Source organism: Enhydra lutris, unplaced genomic scaffold (genome assembly GCF_002288905.1).
Source record: "Enhydra lutris kenyoni isolate GAN:26980312 unplaced genomic scaffold, ASM228890v2 scaffoldscaffold31, whole genome shotgun sequence".
NCBI classification, from domain to species: domain Eukaryota; kingdom Metazoa; phylum Chordata; class Mammalia; order Carnivora; family Mustelidae; genus Enhydra; species Enhydra lutris.
In genome coordinates, this window is record NW_019154115.1 from 1,088,951 (window position 1) to 1,105,318 (window position 16,368).

The 16,368-nt window shown below is 52.3% G+C and overlaps 1 protein-coding gene across 1 annotated transcript in view; it reads left to right on the plus strand.

Moving 5' to 3' along the window:
* The first annotated feature begins 375 nt into the window (after positions 1-375).
* LOC111153380 (proline-serine-threonine phosphatase-interacting protein 1-like) overlaps positions 376-16,368 on the plus strand; it is a 33,519-nt gene continuing 17,526 nt past the window's right edge. Inside the window, exon 1 of the mRNA XM_022512375.1 lies at positions 376-474. Within this exon, the coding sequence (XP_022368083.1) occupies positions 439-474 (36 nt within the window). The 5' untranslated portion in view covers positions 376-438. The remainder of the gene's footprint in view (positions 475-16,368) is intronic.

Here is a 16,368-nt window from a genome sequence, read left to right on the forward strand (position 1 = left end):
CCTTCCTGTGCAGGCCCCAGGCTGCCTTCCCGCCTGGCCAGTGCACCAGCCTGCCTCCCCCACTGGCTACTGCCTCCCACCGGGGGCTGGCATCCGTGCTCTCAGTCCTGCAGCCTGGACTGTGTCTCCATCACCAAAGGGCTGGCGGGGGGCCGGCCGGACACCAGGGCCCGCCCTCCCATCGCTGGACGGCCACTGCTCCTTCCTCATTTTGCTGCCGATTCTAGCCTCAAACAAAACAGGTTGAGCCCTTTTCCTCCCTCCGGCAGCTCCTCTCTGGCTTGCGGCTGCCTTCTGAGGCGCTGCAGACGGCGCCGGCCAGGGAGGGGGGGGCCTGGGCCAGCCCTGTCGGGACTGGGACGGTGCGCCTGGCTCCTGGCCCTCCTTCAGTCCTGTCTGTGGCAGGAGAGCAAGCTTTGCCGCGGCAGTCCCCTTACGATGATGCCCCAGCTCCAGTTCAGAGATGCCTTTTGGGTGAGTGAAGACTGGCTGGGACACTGAGCAAGTGGAATGGGCCCCTGGGAGGCCAGCTGGGCTGGGATTGCCCTGTGGATGTTAACGGGGATGCAGCTCGAGGGGGGAGGTTTTCTCATGAAAATAGCAGTTGATTTGAGGTCTTAATTATGATGGGGCATAACCTGGGCTTCTGTCCCTTCTGAGTTGGAAGGGGAAGGGGGTCCTTGGTCTGGGGAACTGATTGCTCTGGGAACCTCACCACAGTGGGTGAGGGATGTCATCTGTACTCTCAGGCCTGAACTTCTCGGAGAGACCCTGCCCCCAACGGCAGGATCTTAGTAAGAGGATCTAATATATGGGTGGGAACTGAGAAGGCCATGTGAGGTGAAGGAGGGAGGGGGTCAAGTGTTTGGGGACCGGAGAGACTTGAATTTGGGTCTTGGCTCTGCTCCTTAGCGACTGGGGGAGCTGTTTGACCTCTCCGAGCCTCTCTTTCCCCAGCTACACAGTCCAGATCAATATTAATAAGCATCTCAATGGAAAATGGGAGAATTTAGAGGGGCGAGCTCATGTAATCAAGTTCCCAGCACCTTGCTGGCACGCCAAATGATCACTCTTTTGCCCCTCACACAATCTCTCTTCCTCACAGACTCTTGGGGTTCTCTGAGGAGGCTGCAGGCCCTGGGCAATTCCTTGCTTACTTTCTTCAGTTCAGTGCAGGTGTCCTTCAAGTCCTTTTCCCCCATGAAATGATAGCCCCCAACAGGCTCGGGAGGTGAAATGGCTTGGTGTGGGCCACACACAGCCTGCAAGTCCACTCTGGACCCCAGATCCCCTCAGCTTTTTTTGCAGCTGTGCCTCTATCTTTCCCTTTGCTTCTCAAGCTCTGGCTGTTCCTAGTGGCTTGTGGGAAACCGCTGAGACCCCTCCGGTTAGAGCCGGGGAATGAGGCTGTACTGAGGGCACCCCCCTCCACCCCGCAGAGGACTCCCTGGCCCTTCACTCAGCTGGCTCAGACTCAGCCAACAGCCTGGCCCTCCCTGGGCCCTTTCCTGGGGCCTGCGGCCAGGAGGATGAGAGCTAACGAGCCAAGCCTTCCTTCCCTTCCGGGCTGTGCTCTGCTTGGGGCCTGTGGCCAGCGTGCGAATGGCCTGCTTCCCGCCTGCCCTGACCACACAGTGGGCTGAGGGCCATCTGGGGAGGGTACCCCGTTCCTCTCTGGGCCTCCATTTCCCCAACTCTATAAACAAGAGGTGGGCTCAGGTCAGAGATGCCAATGGAGACAGACCTGGCTCAGCCCAAGCCAAGCACCAGGCTGGCAGCTGGGCCCACACAAAGGGGCGGTGTGGCAGTAGGGGGTGGGGCAGTGAGTCATCACCTCTGCTCTGCCTAAGAGTGCAAAGTGGGGGAAAGAGGTAGGGCCTAGATATCCAGGGTGCTCTGTAGCCCAGAGCAGATGAGGAGACCCTCCCCATGGCAGGATCTGGGCAGTGGGGGATGGTGTGTGTGGGGTGGGGGCCAGGGTGTGGCAGGGACAGCAGCAGCAGGAAGAAAGGAGCCCACCTGTGGCTGAGGGACAGGCAGCCATGCTCTGGGCTTGCCCCACCTCTGAGCCACCCCAGGCTTCCTGAGCTCCAGGTTCCTCCTCCTCTCCCCTGCTGCCTCCCTGGGCTCCAGTGAGGATCTAGCCCAGGGAAGGCCAGAGGCAGATGGGTAGAGAAGTGGCCCATGGGATCCTCTCACCCTGAGCCTGGGGAAATGCCCCAGAAGGTCACTGTCAGCATCACTGCCCCCAGGGCTCTGAATTTAAACCCATCTCTCTGGGGCTTGGCCCAGCCCAGCCTACAAGGACTGCTAACACTGAGTACTAAAGATGAGTCAGGTGCTGTTCAAAGGACTGTTTGTCTATTCATTCATTTAAACTGGTGAGGTAGATGATCTCGTCCCTATTATTCACAAGAGGCAGTTGAGGCACAGAGAACTTAAGTAGCTTGCCCAAGGTCACACAGCAGGGATTAAACCCTGACAGGCTAGGTCCAGTGTCTGGGCCCTCACCCAGGTTGCTTTAACACCCTCTCTCAACCCAGCGGATCACTGGATCTTTGGGCCACATCAACAAAACAGAGGGGAAATTTCTGTCCTTCTGCCACCCAGAGAAGTAAGAAGATCAGATGAGGCTGATGGAAGTAACTGGAAGCTCAATTTACAGACAGATCTGTAACACGAAAGACATAGTGATCTAACCGCTGTGGGGGTACTAGAGACAGAACCCAACCTGCCCCCACCCCAAGCCCAAGGCATTAAACCTCACAGCCTCACAGTTCGAAAATGAGTAGTCTTGCGTAGTGGAAGGAAGCCCTTGAACTAGAAGGATCATGTCTAATACCACAGCACTGCAGTTAACATCCCGAACCCTCAACCCTCAACCATCCCGGACACAGGTGAGAGCTAGCCCTGTTCCCGGCACTCGTTCGTCGTAAGAGCAGGAAACAAAAGTGCTTTCCGAGGAGCTAAGAGCTTATATTAAAGCTCATATACTTTACTCACATGAGATGCCCCATCATTTTTTAATTAGGGCCTATGAACTCTAATCTTACCCATGATTTTAACAAGCTTAGTCATGTGGTCTTTATAGACACAGCAGTTAGGAGAGGTCTACGTGGAACTTGACATTCAGTTGGTGACAGATAAATATTGCTGGGCCTGAATGGTTAGAGACAGTTTCACAGGGAGCGGGTGGCCTGAGAGCAAGGGAGGAGACCAAAATATTCTTAAAAGCAGATAGAATGGCTCAGAGGTGGTGGGAACATCCAGCGTGGGAGCAGGCCAGTTCTGTCCCTCAGTACGCCTGTATTTGTCATTTTATCAATGTGGCCACCGGTATTTATTTATAGCCTACTTTCTCCTGTGGCAAAACACCGGGATGCAGTCCACTTGTGGAGTGAGGTGGGGGTGAACTAGACACAGGGCGAGGGGATAATTTGATTTCTGTTATACAGATGATAAGGGGCATCGCAGCTTTGCAGGAAATTGGTGGCTGGGCCTCAGAGCAGGGCCTGTCAGTGACACAAAGCTGAGGGTGAAAATACCAGGTACTTGAGCTGAGACGGCTTTTGATCTTGTAAACCCTGCCTCAGCCATAAATCTGAGGGGCACAGAAGCCCAGAGAAGGCGGGGTCCTGTCCCCCACTTCCCAGTCTCTCCTTGCCAGTGGCTCTTCTCCAGGCAGGCAGCCAAACTCTGTTGCAGAAAACATCTGTCTGCATCTTCAACAGCCTTACCAAGCAAGGTAGTGTTCAGTTTTTGTACAATAAATCTAAGAACAATGAATGTCTTCATGGTCCCACCGCCTTCCTGAACCCATTTTCTCCTTAGTTTCACTTTAGTTCTATTCTACAAATGGCTGTCAAGTGAGATCCTCTGGGAGGTGGTCTAAGCTGGATTCCTAGCCTTATCCCCACATCCAGTCAGGTGAATGAGACTGTCTGGCCCTCAAGGAAGTCACTGTCCAACACTGGAGACAAAGGTTCCCTAATGACTGGGCGAGGCACAGGGAGGGGCTGGGCTCTGAGCTGTGCCTTCTCACCCCACCCTCCCGCTCCCTCCCAGACCTGTGCAAAAGAGCCACCAGATATTGTTTTAAGAGGGAAGATCTAGTTCTGGATCAGGTTTTATCGAGATCCACATCTTACCCCTTTTGAGGCTGTTAAAGGCAAAGTAAGGGCTTAAGGAGGCTGGGCCACATACTACAGTGACATCTCCCCTCGCTTTGGGCAAGAACTACCAAGGGAGTGGAGAGAGTAAGCCCGAACTTTGCCCTCTGACTTGTAGCCACATCGCTTCCCTTTGAGGTGAGGCTCCAGCCTCCTCTAGAAACCAGCCAAACTAGGAGAGGCTGAGCTCCCCAACACGCAGAGGACTGAGGCAGACACCACTTTCCTGGGTGGGGGGGATGACTCACTAGGGACACACAGGGGGCTACAGATGGGCCCATCTCTCCCACAGATGCCGGCTCAAGAGGCTCTTGCCTTTTCCTCTTCCCAGCTCTGAGACTCTGAGTTTCCCAATTTAGGAGAGAGGCCCCACTTTGGCCTGTCCGCCCCGCCCCCCGGACCTACCAATCATGGCCCTGGGGCCTCACAGAGAATCAGGAGAGGCTCATGTTCTCTGGGCACCTATTCTGTTCTGAGCATTTGAAGCTATGTATATACCTCCTAAAGCAACAAAATCAATCAGTGTAAGATTCTAAAAGGAAAAGAAGAAAATAGAGAAAACCAGGTAACAAAGCACCCTTAGTCTCACCACACGAAGACAACCAGTAATATTTTGCTGCGCTTCCCTAAGAGTATCTCACGCAGGTGCAACTGTATTGTGTACACAGTGTTGTATTCTCCCTGGCTTGGTTTTTCTTGCATTTTAAAATTGGTCTATAATTGTGGTAAAATATACCTAACATGAATTTCACCATCTTAACGTTTAAGTGTACAGTTCAGTAGGGTTAAGTGTACTCACGTTGTTGTGGACACCCCTCCCCTCCGCTTTTCAACATAATTCCATTTTGAACATGTGTGGGTGTGGGTGTGATTTCCTCGTTTCAAAACACCATTGTTAATGGCTACCCAGTCCAGCTTGTGGGTTTGGTAGACACAGGCATGATTCATTTATCCAATCCCCTATTGCTGGACGTTCAGCATTTATCCAATCCCCTATTGCTGGACGTTCAGCATTTATCCTATCCCCTGTTGCTGGACGTTCAGCATTTATCCTATCCCCTGTTGCTGGACGTTCAGCATTTATCCTATCCCCTGTTGCTAGACTGCCAGGTTGCTGCTGCCAGTTATTCCTTATTCTGGATAGAGATGCAATGGGTAGATCCTTGTGTATCAAAAATTTTCACTTGCGGATTATTTCCTTGAGTGGATTCCTGGAAGAGGAGATATTCCTGGGTGAGAGAATGGGACCACGTTTCTAGACAGGCAGGAGCCTTTTGATCCAGGAAGAAGGGGCCAGAGTGGCCCAGTTGGGGCTGGGGGGGGGCGGAGCCTGGATGGACTCTGCTGGGAACCAAAGCTGCTCAGACTTTGGGGGAGCACTTGCCGTAGGGCTTTGGCCTCAAAGGTCAAGGAGGCCAGCGGTTGAAGAATGGGTCCTCCTGAGCAGCCGGATGTCATAGACCACGAGGAGATGGGAGAGGGAGGGCCTAGCTGTCCTGCCCTTGCTGCTACCCACTGCCTTCTCGGTGCCTCCCTGGCTGCGTCTGTCTGAAGGAATTGGGGACAGACTCTTTCCGTCAGTGTCCTCCTATCTCCTGAATGGAGACATGGGCAGGCTTCCTTCAGGGTCACCTGTCCGGGACAGAGCGGGGACTCCCACCCAGGCCTGTGGGCCGCCATCTTACTCTGCCCCTGAAATAGGTGAGTTTATTCTTGTTTGAGTTCTAAATCGTGTAGGACAAATGGGGGTGGGGGTCCCCTGCATGTTAGTGTTGATTTCTATGGCTTTGGAAATAGGGTTATTTTTTTCTATCTGCCCCTTAATTTTCCATAAGTGAACACAGATTATGTATGTTATTTCTTTTTAATTTTTTGAGAGAGAGAAAGCACTGGCAAGTGCATGCGTAGGTGTGGGAGGGGGTGGGGGAGGGGCAGAGAAAGAGAGTGGGAGAGAGAGAGAGAGAGAGAGACTCTCAGGCAGGCTGCCCACCCAGTGTGAAGCCTATATGGGGCTCACAAACAGGGTCTCAAGGTCCCAACCCTGAGATCATGATCTGAGCCGAAATCCAGAGTCAGACACTTAACCAAAGGAGCCACCCAGGGGGCCCCCCATTTATGTCATTGAAAAGGAAAATATTTAAAAACAAAACTAAGCAGTTCTTGTTTTCAATCCTAAGATGGTGTTTTTAGGTGAAATTTGGGGCCTGATAGTCTTAGCTCTTCCACATGCTCTGTGCACACTGGTGGTACATGGTGGCTCAGGGGCTGGAGAGCTGGTTGACCTGTGCCCCTTCCACAGGATGCAGGCTGCTGGGTGGTGCTGAGAGAAGATTGCAGGGGTCGGTGGTTCTGCCCGCTCTGCCTTTGCGATGCCCGCAGCTGGGGGTCTGGGAGGTTTACTGGGTGGAGCAGTCTCAGGCAAGAGAGTCACCCACACCTTCGCTTTCATTCTAAGTGGGAAAGGAGATCTGCTTCTCAATGGCCCTCTTTGTACTCCAATTCCCAGGGACTTGTGTACCCTTCCTGGCTGTTCCCCAGGAACCCCAGGAATGGAGACAGGGGGCCCTGCTTGGGCTTCGCAGGGTGGGCAGGGATTTGGGGGGTGGCAGGAGGGCAGGTGGCACTCCCGCAGAAGGAATGGCAAAGGTGTGCCAGTGGGAAGTGGGCACAATGGTTTTGGAGGCAGTGTTCTGCCCCAAAGCAGGGTGCGGGGAGCTCGGTAGGGAGGGAAGGCCCCAGCCGGATTGTGAAAGGTCCTGACCGGCCTGAGGTCGTGGTAGAAACACTTTCTTCTGCTCTGCTGCAGGCTTTCCAGTGGTGGGTGTTCCTCTCATGCAAAGGAGGCTGGAGGCTGCAGGCCGTGGGCGGGATGCCCTTCTTCCTCACCCAAAGTCTAGCTGATGCCACAAACCACACAATGAAGGGAAACGTGGTGTGGAAACTGAAGCTGCCTGGGCTTCCAGCAAGAGAGAGCAGCCCCCTGTTCCCCAGGGGCTGCCCACACCGGGGCGCCGCCCTGGACCAACTCCAGCGGGGTCTCCCTCCAGACTCAGGAGTCAAACGCTTCTTTGAAGCCTCACCCAGGCCTCCACCTTCCCTTGCTGGGCTCTGGAAAAGGATTGCCCCTCTCTGAACTTCGGTGTCCTCACCTGCAAAACATCAGAGTGATGGTCACCTCAGACAAAGGCTTTGAAGAGGGGAAGGCGAAGGGCAGTGCTAAGGGCCAGGGGAGTGAGCAGAACAGAAACAGGGTCTCAAGTTCCCAGAATTACGACAGTGCGACGGTGTGCACACCTCCAGGCTGAGCCACATTTGTGCGCCCCCTGATTCCCAGAACGCCTCCCTAACTCTGTTCACCATTGCATATTAAATCCTGCCCTCTGAGAGTCATTCCCGTGGCTTCAAGTGACAGGACACATTTGATTCCAACAATAGCCTTGCAAACATGGTATTCTTATTTCTGTTTTGCAGAGAAAACTCATAGAGGAGGTGTGGGCCTGGGGATGTCACCGAGGTGGATTTTGGGGGTACTGGGCTAGGCCTGGCTGCTCCCTTCTGAGGCCTGGCTCAGAGTGCACTTCGGGGTTAGTGGGAGGCGTGTAGTTTGCGAAGATCTGGCGCCCTGAACATTGGGTGAGAGGGTGGGCGAATGGCAGCCCTTCCCGCTGGTGTTTGCAGCATCCACTCTTGGGCAATAGGAAGCACCAGCTGGCACTCCAGAAATTACAGCCAGCACAGCGATGGGGTGGCAAGATGGGGCTCAGGGCTTCCCGGCCGCAGAAAAGGGGAAAACAGAAGCTGAGCCCTCCGGGGGAGGGACGATGGGGTGAAGGCTACCCCATGTGTTCAAGGGACAAGGAGGCCCGTGCGGCTGGGACCAAGGGACTGTGATGGGGAGTACTTGGAGTTAAGATTGGAAATGTAACAGGGAGCCAGATCTCGTAGGACCGTAGTTCTCCAAGGTCCCAGTGCCTTGGTCACACCAAAGGTCAGTTAGATCTGAATCTCAGGGTGGGAGGCTGGGCATCAGTATTTTCTGGAGTTCTTGAGTGTTTCCCCCATGCGGCCAGGGTTGAGAAGCATGGGCGCCCACCATCGTGGTGAAGCTTTGTGCAGTGTCACCTTGGACACGGAGCACACATCTGGCTCATACCACTGATGCGACCTCATCTGACCCACTTGTGAATGAGTCTAGGCTAGAGCTTGGTTTTTGCTTTTTTAGCCTTATAATCTTCTACCATTACTTTTTTTTAAATTGTGGTAAATAAATGTAATATAAAACTTACCACTTTAACCATTTTTAAACTTGCGATTCAGTGACATTCACTACATCCACACTGTTGCACAACCATCACTACTATTTCTAGAATTTTTCATCATCCGAAGCAGAAACTGTACCCATGAAACAATAACTCCTCACCTTCCTTCCCCCGTCTCCTACTTCTGTTCTGCTTGTCAGGAATCTGCCTATGGCAGGAACCTCGCGGAAGTGGCATCATAGAGTATTCGTCCTTTTGTGTCTGGCTTCTTTCACTCAGCATGTCTTTAAGGTTCATCCATATTTCGGGGTGCTTTGGTGGTTTAGTCTGTTAACCCATTAACTGGCTACCTTCAGCTCAGGTCATGATCCCAGAGCCCTGGGATCGAGTCCCACACTGGGGTCCCTGCTCAGTGGGGAGTCTGCTTCTCCCTTACCCTCTACCCCTCCCCCCACTGTTCTCTCTCTCTCAAATAAACAAATAACATCTTTAAAAAGAACAGGTTCATCCATGTTTCAACAGACATCAGAATTTCATTTTTTTTGTGGCTAGACAAGATTCCATTCTCGTTATAGATCCCATTTTGTTTACCCATTCATCTGTGGATGGGTTCTCGGGCTGTTTCCTCCTTTTGAATATTGTGAATAATGCTGCTGTGAACATGAGTGTACAATATCCATTTGAATCCCTACTTTTAGGTCTTTGGGGCATTAGCTTCAAGTGGAATTGCTGTCATACAGTAATCCTATGTTTAACCAGTTCAGTAATTCCAACCTGTGTTCCCCAGCTGTGTTCTATTTCCATTCCCATCAACAAGGCATGAGAGTTCTGATTTCTCCACATCTTCATCAATACCTGTACATATGTATGTGTGTGTGTGTGTGTGCATGTGCCCCTGTGTGGGTTTTTTTTAAAGAGTTTATTTATTTGTTTGACAGAGATCACAAGTAGACAGAGAAGCAGGCAGAGAGAGGCAGAAGCAGGCTCCCCGCCAAGCAGAGAGCCCGATGGGGGCTCGATCCCAGGACCCTGAGATCATGACCTGAGCCAAAGGCAGGGGCTTAACCCTCTGAGCCACCCAGGCGCCCCAACCCCCGTGTGTTTTAATTACAGCAGACTCTGGGCATAAAGTGATGTCTCACTGTGGTTTTGATTCGTATTGCCCTAATGACTAATGATGTTGGGCATCTTTTCGTGTACTTATTAACCATCTATCTTCTTTAGAGAAACATCTATTCAGGTCCTTTGTCTACTTTTGAATTATTTGTGTTTGTTGTGTTTCTTTATATATTCTGGATATGAATCCCTTATCATATATATGGTTTGCAAATATTTTCTCTCAATCTGTGGGTTGTCTTGTTATTCTCTTGATAGTATCTTTTGATGCATAACAGTTTTTCATTTTGACAAAATCTAATTTATCTATTCTTTCTTCTGCTAACTATGCTTTTGTTAACTATGCTTTTTGGTGTCAAATCCAAGAAATCATTACTAAAGTCAATGTCTTGAGGCTTTCCCCCTATGTTCTCTTTTCAGAGTTTTACGCTTAAAAGAGCTAAAGTTCTTACATTTAGATCATTAATCCACTTTGAGTTAATTTTTGTGTTTAGTGTAAGGAATGGGTCCACCTTTAATCCTTTACATGTGGATATCCAGTTTCCCAGCACTGTTTGTCAAAAAGACTGTCCTTTCCCCATTGAATGATCTTGACATCTTTGTTGAGAGTCATATACGTGTTTATTTCTGGGCTCTCTATTCTCTTCCATTGGTTTCTCTTTATGACTATTTAAAGTACTGTAACTTTGTAGTAAGTTTTGAAATCAGGAAGTGTGTCTTCCAACTTTGTTCTTTTTCAACATCATTGGCTATTCGAGGTCTTGAATGGAAGTGGTTTTTTTTTTTTTTATGTTTTATTTATTCATTTGACAGAGAGAAAGGTCACTAATAGGCAGAGAGACAGTCAGAGAGAGAGGGGAAAGCAGGCTCCCTGCTGAACAGAGAGCCCCCTGAGGGGCTCCATCCCAGGACCCTGAGATCATGACCTGAGCTGAAGGCAGAGGCTTAAGCCACTGAGTCACCCAGGCGCCCCTGTGGAAGTGTTTTTATTGTTCCCATTTTATATGTGAGGAAGCTGAGGTTTGAGCCTTCCTGCGGCTGCCCAGCCTGGACTGGCCACCAGTCTCTGACAAACCTTCCGTAACTCTCCCAGCCTGGGCACACTGGAGAAACCCCCTCCTTAGAGAGTCTGGTTTTCCTGGTTCTGGCATCGGCCACATTTGTTCCTTTGATTCCAGGGTCAATTTCCACCCTCTTCCATGTCGGAGTGATAGTCCTTACGGACACCAGCACCAGATGGCGGGATCCTCTCTGTAGTTGCCATACCTTCTGGCTTCCTGGGCTTCCTTGAGGCCCCACCGGCTCTCACTCTTAAGGAACACCGGCCGGGTCGCCAGGTTCCTCAGTGGATCGTGGGAAGGTCCTGCAGGGAACTGATGTCTGCTCTTGCCTTGGTCTTGGCCTGCCTGGACCTGAGGGGCCTTTGAAAATTGAGACTTCTGGCCCCGGACTTCCTAGTGGCCTAGAGGGAAAGTTAAACCATGCATGGTCTCAGCTTGCCTAGGGGTCCCTCAGGTAGGCCAGCACTTCAGGGTCTGGGGGTGCATCTTGCTCTACTTAGAGATAAATTTTCCTGTAGCATGGCTCTACGCCAGAGGCACACATGGCTGTGTTGGGCACCGCAAAGCCATTTGCCAGTCTCCAACACAGAACCCTTCCTTGGAGGGCGCTGTCTTTGTCTCTCACGCTGCCTTTAGAATCCAATGCCCGGCTTTGAGTCTACTGCATTCACAGAGTGGCCCTGATGAGTCCCTCTTCTCTTTGAACCTCTGGCCTCTTGTCTGTATTAAACTGAGGTTTGTGGTTAGACGATAGAGACGTGGCAACATGTCCATTAAAGGCCTCATAGAGGCAAGGAGCCTCATGTGCAGACCCCGTTCAGGAGCAGAGGCCAGCTTGTACATAGGCTTAGAGAGCTTTGCAGCCAGAGCCCAGGGTCATCGCTGAGACCTAGAACCTGCCAAGGCCAGCAGAGGCCAAAGGGCTTTCTGCAGAGGCTGCAGGGGTGTGTCCCTGCCTTCGGGAAAGGGTGTGGTCGTGGCTGTGGAGCATCTCTGCCACTCCAGGCCTCCATCTCTGTCTCCTGAGCAAGTCTCACGCCCGAGGGAGGAGCATTCACAGCCACAAAGACACCCCTTGTCACCCCTGCAAGGGCCCATGGGCCAATTGTTCTTCCCATTTTACAAATTAAAAAAAAAATTGAGTCCGAGAAATTAGAAGCCACCAGTCCAAACAAGTGTTCCAGCCCAGATTCAAACCTAGCTCCCCTTTTTTATTTCCTTTCTTTGACCTAATATGTCCTCAACACTGTGGGCACCATTTTCCAGGAACGCATTCGTGTTAGGGGCCCGCTGTTGGGCTCTTCCATGTACTCCAGCCCAGAGGTGGGCCATAGGTACACATTCATTTTACGGAGGAGGGACTCTGTGCTCAGGAGGTTAAGTAACTTGCCCAAGCTCACACTGACTGTGTGCATGAAACTGGTCAGGACTAGAACCCAATGCCTGAACTCTTGCCACATCCCGCTGCCTGGACTTCCTCCTGGGGTGGGGTTCCATGGGGCCTCCCCTGGGAGTGGTAGGCAGTGTGGGAGGGGTGACACTTGGAGAACAGGTTGTGCAGGGGCAGTAGGTGGGCCTTTAGGGCCAGCCTCCGGTTTCTGGCTGCTCACCACAAACTGAAACCTGTGTGGCAAGGAGCCCCGTGTGGCTGGCCACAGGCAGGGGCTGGACAGTGCCTGTCCTTGCTGAAGGGGTCCGTCCCCTCCGGGGCTCAGGGTCTGGTATGGCTCCTTTCCTCCATCAACCATCCTCTGCGTCCCACTGCTTCCCTGACCCACCCTTGCCCACTCAGATCTGCTTCCTACTCCACCTAGTGCTAGATCAAGGGAGCCCCGCTGCCAAATAAGTGTGGCAGGGCCATAGAGGAACCATGTGACCTGAGCACGTCATTCACCTTGCTGAGCCTCACGTGCTCCTCCATAAGGTGGGGTGATAATTATGGCACTGTCCTGACATTCCAGGGGTTTCTGAGGATTCTATGTGACAAAATATTTAGAGCACTGGCCTCTAAGTCCTGCATCCCACCCAGCTCCCTTCCTCTGAACTTGGAGCCTGAAAGGGAACCCTGGATCCCCTTCCCTCCTGGGAAGGCCCCACACCTGCTCCTGACTCTCTCCTCCAGCTGGCTTCAGGCTCCCTCTTCAGACAGCTGCTCAAGTCTCACTAGGACCAGTCAGAGCTCTGTGAGTCTGACCTCCCATCTCCTGAACCCCAGGGGCTCATTCCCATCTGCGGAACTCTGCCTGGACTGGTGTTCACTCCCTGTCCCTCCCCTGTTCTACTTTTTCTACATGTTTTGGTTTCATAAAGCAGGAAGAAAAAGTTGGGGGGGGGTGGTGAGCTGGGCCTTTAAGACTTGAGAGAGGGAAGGGGAAGTGGGCAGGGCCTCACCGACTTGGGGGGAGGGGAGTGCTATAGCAGGAGATCTTTCCTTCCTGCTAATCCGTGGAGGTTTATTTAAAAGCCCAAAACTTTCAAACCAGGCTGATTCTGGTTGAAAGTTAGGCCTGCCCACACAAATGCTGATTGGGCCTGGACAAGTTGCATAACCCCTCTCATCCTTGTTTTCCTCCAGTACCCATGGTCAGTATCACTGAGATAAGCGCCCCTACCCCTTACTGCCCCATACACAGTAGGCCCTCTTCTGGTGTTCGTGTTGCCCCCCACACCTGGTGAGGTGGGATTCCCAGGAGGATCTGAAAGTTCACAAGGCCTTGACAGGCCCCTGAAAGGCACGGGGTGACCCCTGGCCATGCGCAGAGGGGCCCCAGCCAGCAGGGCTGCTCTGTTGTTCGGCTGCTTGGGTCAGGGGCCCTGAAGGCCCCAGGGAGGCTGGGGCTCAGTGGAGAGCTGGAATCCTCTGGAAACTCATTTTTAATCTCCAGCTCCTGTCAGCCCTGCTGAACCCAGTGTCACTCATCAAACTGCATTCAGTGTGCTTTTTTTCTTTAATAATAAAAGTCCGTCTTGGGGCGCCTGGGTGGCTCAGTGGTTAAAGCCTCTGCCTTTGGCTCAAGTCATGATCCCAGGGTCCTGGGATCAAGCCTCACATCGGGCTCTCTGCTCAGCAGGGAGCCTGCCTCCTCCTCCTCTCTCTCTCTCTGCCTGCCTCTCTGCCTACTTGTGATCTGTCAAATTAATAAAAATCTTTAAAAAAAAAAAAAAAGTCCATCTTTGCCTTCATGGCTGTCCCTCTGGCACCTACCCTGGGCCATCTTAGAAAAGCTCTAAGTCACCCCACAGTTATCAGCTTATGCATGGATCCCTCCGATCCTTGGGTCAAGGACACTTTGACCCAGCTCACCCTCCCTGTGGAATCCTTAACCTGTGAGGGGGTGCTCTCCACCTGCTCATGCAACTGGCCCTGTGCAACCATATCTGGGACCAGCTGGGCTCTTGGGAAGCCCTTCCTTGTGCTGATCTGGAGTTGGCCTCCCTCCCTCTACTCCTGAGAGTCCCAGCAGGGACACCAGCCACAGACACTCCCTATGCTCCTGATGGCCCCACAAAGGCCTACAGGCCTCAGTGATTTCTCGAGTGCCTGGGTTTGGGACCCTCTCTTCACCCAACCTCCCCTGGATACTCTAGGGAAGCAACTAGCTTGCTTACTGAAGTCTCTGGTCATCCAACTCTCCACCCAACCATCCAAGCCATACCTGGGTTTTTGGTCCTTTGCCTTCCTCAATTTGCCAACTATGAATGGTGGAGATGAGCCCCACTGTGAGGTGTAGCTGTAGGGCAGTGGAAAGGGCCCTGCTGCTACTCATGGACTGACCCAGCCTGAGCCTCAGTTTCCTTGTCTGTACAATGGAGAGAATAATACTGCTTTAAAAAGTAGAGGGCATGAATCTGTCTGGCTTATGTAAAGGTGTTGGGTGATGAGTCATTGCAATGCAAGCCAATGATCTGGTCTCCCCCATAGGACCTCTCCTGAGCTAGTAGTCGTAAAGCCACATCCTCTCGAGGGCCTCCCTCAGACATTTATTTGGCGCTTGTCCAATGTGTTTGCGCTGCAGATGCTGGGCTCTGGGAACCAGCAGAGAAACAGACCCACTTCCCGCCTTCAGGGAGCTGCCTCCTGGAGAGCTCAGTGCTCACTACCTCCAGTTGTCTTCTCAGTCCACAGAAGACAAGCAACAGTAAACAGTTGCCAGTAAGCAAGCTCAGGAGGCACGCTGGCCGCAGAGGTCCGTTCTGTGACACTGGGACTGTGCCGCCCCAAATGCCTGCTTGGACGGCTGTCCCAGGCTTCTGGGGCATCTGGGATGAGAAGAGTGAGTCTAGTCTCCTGTCTCCTCTCCCACGGATAAAAGGTGATTTTTTTTTTTTTTTAAGGCTAAAAAAAGAATGGGGGAACCTAAGTGGCTCAGTCTTTAAGCAACTGCCTTCAGCTCAGGTCATGATCCCAGGGCGTGGGATCGAGCCCCGAATCGTGCTCCCTGCTCAGCGGGAAGCCTGCTTCTTCCTCTCCCACTGCCCCTGCCTGTGTTCCCTCTCTCGATGTGTCTCTCTCTGTCAAATAAACACATAATATCCTTTCTAAAATATTAAAAAATTTTAAAAATTAAAAAAGAATGAAGAGCCCATCAACCCAATAGCATGTAGACATTAGAAAGGTTTTCAACAAGAAATGGTTAACATTTTACAAAATGGTTTTTGAGCCTGGTAGGGGACAAGCCAGCAACTTGATTTTTCTCTCTTCCACCTCCTAAAGTTGCTGTTAGTTCTCCCTTCCCCATGCCTGGGCATGTGTTAGAGCTTTTCTAGTCCTTTTCTAGTCTCTGTATAACTCCAGTTCAACCTTATGTCAGAGTTTCACTCTCTTGTTCAGTTGAACATTCCCGGTCTCCAGACTCCACATGGGAAGCCTACAATGGGGACAATGGGGAAAGGACGGGGCCCGTTTCTTCACTTGCCGTGTTCTCCCCATAACCACTGCTTACGGTGTCTCCTCAGACAGGGTGGGCTGTGAGGTCCGTGACTCTAAAGGGGTTAAAAGTCTTATTTCCCTGGAGCTCTGGGAAGAGCAGGTGGCAGAGGCCCCCGGGGTAGCTCTTTCTCTCCTGGTTGTTTGGTGAGCCTGTCCCCCCAAGGATGACCTACTCTGCTCCCTGCAGCTGTCCACTTCTGACCGCTGGCAGTGCACCCAGCAGTTGGCTCCATGCGGCCCCTTGTGGCGGCTCCTCCCTCCCTGTCAGGTAGTTCTCATGAACAGAAAGTCCCAAAGCTGCTCTTCCCAGCTCCCTTCCACAGCCCTTCACTTGGGCCCCAGGAAGAACATCAGCCGGTTCCTGGATGCTCCAACCCCTTTCATGCCTCTGCCTGGTGGGGGTGGTGACAGGCAGGCGGGGACAGAGCAGGGCCTGGAGAATACCACTTGCCCATCAGCCACTGAGCTTGGGGAGTTGCAGAGAGGCGTGAGACTGGGAGGCGAAGAGCTAAGATCTTGGCCTGGGAGAGCTGGATTCAAACCCCGCCTGTCCCTAGGCACATTAGGTGACCTCCCTGCATTCCATCTTCCTCACCTGTAAAATGGGGGTAATAATCCTCAGCCTTGTACCCGACATGCTGTGATCTCTGTTCACCGTTCTGAGCTGTGCACATCATTTCATGACTTCTCAGAACACCTCAGGTGCTGGGAACTGTTGGGCCCCTTTTCCTGCCAGAGGGAGAATGACCCGAGCTGGGAACCCACAGCTAGTCTGACGGAGTCTGGACTGTTTCTCAGACACGGCCTGGGCACCTCCCTGACCGCAGCCTCTG